Source organism: Nannobrachium achirus, assembly GCF_963921795.1.
Source record: "Nannobrachium achirus genome assembly, chromosome: 12".
NCBI lineage: Eukaryota > Metazoa > Chordata > Actinopteri > Myctophiformes > Myctophidae > Nannobrachium > Nannobrachium achirus.
Genome location: NC_137832.1, coordinates 987501 through 995000, shown reverse-complemented (window position 1 = coordinate 995000; position 7500 = coordinate 987501). Strand labels below are relative to the sequence as shown.

General features: G+C 42.1%; 1 protein-coding gene across 1 annotated transcript in view; it reads left to right on the top strand.

The window, feature by feature from the left end:
* mef2cb (myocyte enhancer factor 2cb) overlaps positions 1 to 7500 on the top strand; it is a gene marked incomplete at its 3' end in the record, with an annotated part of 85680 nt that overhangs the window by 77559 nt on the left and 621 nt on the right. Inside the window, exons 8-10 of the mRNA XM_080737900.1 lie at positions 1464 to 1654; positions 5424 to 5559; positions 6554 to 6704. Of these exons, the coding sequence (XP_080594026.1) occupies positions 1464 to 1654; positions 5424 to 5559; positions 6554 to 6704 (478 nt within the window). The remainder of the gene's footprint in view (positions 1 to 1463; positions 1655 to 5423; positions 5560 to 6553; positions 6705 to 7500) is intronic.

The window sequence follows — 7500 nt, the reverse complement described above, 5'->3', positions numbered from 1 at the left end:
GGATGAGTGAATAAACATGTATCAATACAATCTATTTATCTATGTATCTCTGTTAGGGCCCCATGCACCCCAAAGGGTTAATGTTTCCAGACAGACATGGGGTCACAGCTGGGAGACCCTTACTGACGACCCCTGTCTGCACACACACACACACACACACACACACACACACACACACACACACACACACACACACACACACACACACACACACACACACACACACACACACGTGGTGTGCGTCACATCTTCAAATGATGCCTTTGTGTTTCTGAACTAGTGGAACACAGAAACTGTTATTAACAGTCATAATCACACACACACGCACTTGCGCATGCACACACACACACACACACACACATACACACACACACACACACACACACACACACACACACACACACACACACACACACACACACACACACACACTGGCACGCACATGCAAGGACACACACACACACTGGCCCGCACATGCAAGCACACACACACACACACACACACACACACACACACACACACACCCACACACACACACACACACACTGGCACGCACACAGTCACTAAAAGATTCCATTCAACTCTCCCCCCAAATCTCGTCCAAAGGCAGAGAGAAAATGTGTGGTGTTTGTGCGTGCGTGTGTGCATGTTTGCGTCGTTATCTACCTTATTCATATTAAGTTACCCCCCCTCCCACCCCTCCCCCCCATAACAGCCAACCGCTTACACAGCTGTGCACGTTGGGGAGCGCACGTTAGGCCAAAACCGCAACCGGATGAGTGTGCGTCCGTGTGCTGTGTGCATGGATGTGAGGATGGAACACTGTCTGTTAGACCACAATAGGACAATGTGTGTGTGTGTGTGTGTGTGTGTGTGTGTGTGTGTGTGTGTGTGTGTGTGTGTGTGTGTGTGTGTGTGTGTGTGTGTGTGTGTGTGTGTCGTTGTGAGGAAACTTTTTCCGGTGGTTTTAGAGTTACAGTAGGTTTACAGTTAAAAACATTCATGTTAGTTTAAGAGTCAGGATTAAACACCTAGAGTTATATTTCTGTCCATGCCTTCCTTAACCCTGATCCCTAAACTTAACCCTAAACTTAACCCTAAACTTTGTTTAGATTTAGAAAATCATGTTTTATTAGTTCCAATAGCTGATCTACAAGCTGACAACGTGTCGATGCTATTTGAAGTATTTTAAAATGTTTTTTTTTCTTCAAAATATAAATATAAATCTAGCTGTTAAGGCTCATTCCCACCTTTTTGAAAAACATTTAAAAATACTTCAAATAGCTGATCTACATCGACACGTTGTCAGCTTGTAGATCAGATATTTGAACTATTTAAAAATGTTTATCTCTCTCTCTCTCCCTCTCTCTCTCTCTCTCTCTCTCGCTCTCATTCATTCATAATGTCTCTCTCTCTCTCTCTCTCTCATTCATTCATAATGTCTCTCTCTCTCTCTCCCCAAGGTAACGGCTATGGGAACCACCGTAACTCGCCCGGGCTGCTGGTGTCTCCAGGAGGGATGAAGCAGGGCGGGAACATGGGCGGGGCTAAGAGCCCCCCGCCAATCAACCTGGGGATGAACCAATCAAACAGCAGGAAGCCAGACCTCCGCGTGCTGATCCCCCCGGGAGCCAAAAACACCATGCCTAACATTGTACGTACTTTATCTGATCTACAAAACCATGCCCTCCATCATACGTACTTGATCCTCTCTTTTATTTGATCTACAAAACCATGCCCTCCATCATACGTACTTGATCCTCTCTTTTATCTGATCTACAAAACCATGCCCTCCATCATACGTACTTGATCCTCTCTTTTATTTGATCTACAAAACCATGCCCTCCATCACACGTACTTGATCCTGTCTTTTATTTGATCTACAAAACCATGCCCTCCATCACACGTACTTGATCCTCTCTTTTATTTGATCTACAAAACCATGCCCTCCATCACACGTACTTGATCCTGTCTTTTATTTGATCTACAAAACCATGCCCTCCACCGTACGTACTTGATCCTCTCTTTTAGAAGACATGATAAATGTCCACTTCCTGCAGTCAGTAGCTAGTCTAGATCCGTCCCCAAGCGGAACCGAGGGTATTTGGACCGAACCCAATTTCCTCGAGAAACCATTCTGATTTACAACCGGCCCCAACCTGCCTCAACCGGCACCAAGAGAGATTGGAACGGTTTCATATAAATATATCATCGTTGTCGGGTGGAAACCTTGTATGTCGAAAACCGTTCGTTTTGTATTTATCATCTATAAAATGTACTAAACTAGTGAAAACAGATCTACAAGCTGTTTTCACTAGTTTTGTGCGACAGTCTTGTATGATGAAGCAGGGCTTTGCTTTACCAAAAGACGTACACATTTGAAACTTGGAGATACGAGGTTTCTGCCCAACAGTGACGATATATTTCTTAATGCTCGGATCGTCTCGGATCCTACCGGGTAAATGCATTTCAGAATGCCCCGAGCGGGACCTGCGTTAATTGGACCCTATCCGCCCCCGCCCCGAGGGACACGTCAATATTTTAGCCCCGAACCAGCTGGGTTCTGGGTTCGGCTCTCGGCCAATCGGTTCCGGGCAGACCCTGCTACCCTCTAGCTTCATCCTCCTAGAAGCTCCGCCCCCTTTCATTCCCAGCTAGTCAGCGTCCAATCACAGCCCCTCATTTGAACTTGTCACCTCCTCCTTTTTCCAACGCTGTCAGTCAGAGGATGTTGACCTGCTATTGGTGAGTTGGACTGTCACTCAAACGTAGCCGGCAGAACACAGCAGTTCCTAACGACACCCAACCTAATTAATTAATTCATTAATTTGTTCTTCTGCTCGTTAAGGAGTTGCATCAAGTGGTCTACGTTTCTGTAGGAAGGAAAACACCTAGGATTTAAAGGACAACTTTGTTTTTTTACAAGAAGGGTTCATATTTTAGATTGGAGAAAAGAAAAAGTGAGTGTTAAAATGTTTTCATTTGCTTCGTTCTATTGTTTTATCGCGTTTACGGTGCTAAAATGTGGGGCATGCGTACGCATGGGAGCATGCGTACAAGTGGCTAAATAAGTCTTTTTTAGACACAATAAGCCAGTAGTTTCTTTATTGCTATTTACAGTAACACTTCTAGCCCCCACATCCAAGGTTGCGTTGTATCTTGGGAATGGGCTGTGTAAAATGACATATTTAGCCACTTGTACGCATGCCCCAAACACTGAAATAAGAATCTCTAAAACAATAGAAAGAAGTAAATTAAATAATTTTAACACTCATCTTTTATATTCTTTAATTACAATCTAAAATATGAAACCTTGTTGTAAAAAACTAAAGTTGTTCTTTAAGGATTCATTCCATTCCCCTTTGGATGTATGACACATGTACTGTACATGTACATGTACTGTACTGTACTGTACACACATGTGTCAATCAGTGCTATTGAACACCCTTTACTCTGTATTAAGACAAAAAATCTAGTTCCATTCCATTGTGTCAAAGTAGAAAAAAATGTATTTAATACATGGCAGCAAAGATTAAAAAAACCACCAACGCGTTTCGGCCAAGGGTGGCCTTCATCAGGGTCCGCTAGAAATGACAATGACAGACGTCATTAAATAGCGCCCGTTATCATTAAACAACAAGACTTCACCAATCAGTCATTAGAAGACAATAACAAACATGACCACAACAATACCTGTTGACAATGCATTAGAAAGCTACACAATAGAAAAAAGATAAAATACATCAGATTGGACTCTGATCGCACACAGAATAAAGGATTGGACCCTTCACTCTGTGTTTTTTCCTCATATTGAACCAGTGAAAAGTATTAAAAAGCTCTTCTGACTAAACGGCGCTCAGAACTAAATAATGATTTAATTGACACAACTTTCAGATCTCTGTGATTGTGAATGAGTGCTTTTATTTACACAAGAAGAGACACAAGTTAAACAATAGACTGCAACACCACCGCGACATGATCCCTGGATTGAAAGGCCAAACAAATAGCTTGTTGAATACTTGTAATACATATATATTAATAACAATAAGATGAATAATAACAACAGTGTTGCAGAGTGAAGTCCTATTATATTATATTATATTATATTATATTATATTATATTATATTATATTATATTATATCGTCGTTGTCGGGTGAACACCTTGTATGTCCAAAACTGTTCGTTTTGCATTATCATTTTAAAAATGATTTAAACTAGTGAAAACAGCCGATCTACAAGCACACAACGCCTCGCACTGCGAGGCGTTGTGTGCTTGTAGATCTGCTGTTTTCACTACTTTTGTGCGACGGCCTTGTATGATGAAGCAGGGCTTTACTTTGGGAAAGAATGTAACAATTTGAAACCTGGAGATGCAAGGTTTCTGCCCGACAGTGACGATATATTAATAAGAGAAGTCCTCAGTCCCCTCGCAGGATATTTTGTGAAGGTACACAGTGCCACCAAGTGGCGGGTCAGGCTAACTGCAGCCTGGCCTCCTTTCTGTGATAACCCCTCCCCCCAGGTTGCCATGGAGACCGTAGTGGTTGCCAGGGAGATGCGCTGGTAGATGATTGGCTGTTAGTTTAACCCTGAAGATGCTGGAGTCCTGTCATCTCTCTGTTACAGTGTTACTAAGTTACAGCGTTATTGCCATTAAAAAGCAATCCGTTATGTTTAGCGTTACATTCTGAGTAAAGTAACTTGTTAGATTATTTTTCTGTTACTGCCAATTAAAACCCCGCCAGCGAGGATGTTTGGTAAACATAGTGGAGCTGTTCTGGGCTCCACCATGGCTAATCTCCTCCTTTCTCCAATAAATCCATAAACAGTGTGAATCCTTTCACAGCCGACTGTAACTAAAAGGTAAACTCTGACTTCTCTCAATCTCTGCCATGTCGCACATGTGACACGCCGTCACTCGTGTGTGACACCGAAAGTGGTGACCCAATGAATACGGTAGATAAGACCAAGAAGCCATTGGTCACCGATTTTCGTGTAACAGCGGGAGTGGAGTGGGACCGTGCATGCATGTGTCCGCTGACAGAGACGCAGACGAGCTCATTCATTCAGGAAACAGATGGAATCTATGTCCTTTATGGCAACAGAAAGAACAGGGAAATAGGTCTTAAATGTAACTAAGTAACGTTAGGTTACTTTGTTACCCAAAAAGGTTCTCTGTTACATTTTAACACTGTTGTACCAACACTGGTCATCACATGATGACAGCATTATTCTACCTCTTATAGAATTGAAAACCTTTGTTTATATTTATGTATTGTCTTTTCTTAAATGTATTTTATTTGACCCAAAAAAAAAAGAAAAAAAAAACATTTCCCTTGTGGAGAATAAAGGACTTCAAATCTAATATCTCTCTCTCTCTCTCTCTCTCTCTATCTCTCTCTCTCTCTCTCTCTCTCTCCAGAACCAGAGAATAAACAACTCTCAGTCTGCCCAGTCATTGGCCACGCCCGTGGTGTCTGTAGCCACGCCCACTCTGCCAGGGCAGGGCATGGGTGGCGGGGGCTACCCGTCTGCCATCTCCACTTCCTATGGTACCGGTACGTACACGCACACACGGACGCATGCACACACACACACACGCACAAACGCACGCACGCACGCACACACGCACTCACGTGATGTGATGTCAAAGGTTTCCTGTGTAAATAAGCCGAAAAGCTTACTAGGATCTCCTTTTAGTTGACCTTGTACTGTCATGAAACTGTCAATCAATCAATCAATCAATCAATCAATCAATCAATCAAACAAACCACTCTAACAGCATCCCTTTATGCCCATATATCGAGATCCCTGATGTCATCAATATTAAGCCCATATCTCTAACAGGACTTCATATGGGAATGCCCATATATGGAGGAAGACAGAGATCTCCATTTATGGGCATAAAAGGGATGTGCCATATACAGTATATGGATCTCCGTAACTGGTCCGATATACATCACTGGCCAGATGGCCCTAAAGGGTGAGGTCGCACATCGCCCTGAGGCGTCTTTCTAGTATAATGACTGTTGATTATTTGACTAATGTCAATTTAATTTACTATTTAGTTACAATTTCAATGTCAATTTACAATTTAGACATTTAGCTTGCACTCCTAATCCAGAATCAGGTAATCTAGGTAAGCATAATTTAGGGAAACCTTCTTATTGTGACTGATGGTTTAGAAAAGAGTGCAATATGCCCAGACAAACAGCAGGTGGTGATGTTGTCTCATCTTTGTCACCTTGAGTGATAGTATTAACATTACACTGCATCATGTGTTGTAATATACTGGCTGTAGACTGACTATTATATTCTGAATGTAAACTAAAGTAATTGTACAGAACAATCTCTTCTCCTATTTGTTCCACAGTTGTTTACAGTATTGTATTTGTTTCTTTCCAGAGTATGCCCTGAACAGTGTTTTATTAATGTAATGTATTGTATTTGTTTATGTTTTGCAGAGTATTCCCTGAACAGTGCAGACTGTAGGGTTAAACAGTGTTTATATGTATTTGTATATTTATATGTATATTTCTGTATGTTTTTCAGAGTATTCCCTGAACAGTGCAGACCTGTCTTCTCTGTCAGGGTTCAACAGTTCTTCTCTTCATCTGGGATCCATGAGTGGCTGGCAGCAGCAACACCTTCACAACATGCAGCAGCACATAGGACAGCTGGGGTATGATGTCATAGACCCTGTGTGATGTCACAGACCCTGTGCGATGTCATTAGACCATGTGTGATGTAATAGACCATGTGTGATGTCATAGACCCTGTGTGATGTCATTAGACCATCTGTGAAGTCATAGACCCTGTGTGATGTCATAGACACTGTGCGATGTCATTAGGCCATGTGTGATGTCACAGACCATGTGTGAAGTCACAGACCATGTGTGATGTCATAGAACATATGTGATGTCACAGACCCTGTGTGATGTCATTAGACCATGTGTGATGTCATAGACCATGAAATAGCTGCTAAGTGCAGAGAGACATTTAAAGGCTCAAGGGTTGTGGAGGCAGCCGTAGCCATATTTAAATGGCCTTGTTGGGGGAATAAGCTGTAGATAGATACATACCTTTATTATCAGTCAAAATGTACAGTTTAACATTACAAAGTTACAGAGTATGAAAAGAAAAGAAAAAAGTGCTGTTGTGTAGCATGAAAAAGCAAGGCACAAAAAGGAAGTGTCAAAGGCAGTCACATCACAACACAAATAGCAATACTTAAAGCACAACTAATCAATGCAGTGCCAAACAGTCAATGTTAGTCAGTGCTACACAAGTAGCTCACCACCATGACAAACACAGCAAGTGTCCATTGGTCAGTGAAAAAAACACAAAAAACACAGCAAAACAATGCCACACGAAACCCTCCCTGGAAAGGTCCTTAGAGGTCAGAGTAAGCTAGTACAACTATTATTCCAGTTACGTTAGGTAACAGTTGTCCTAGTTTACAGTTGTCCTTGTCAAGCGGCCGTTGTGTAGCTTGAGAA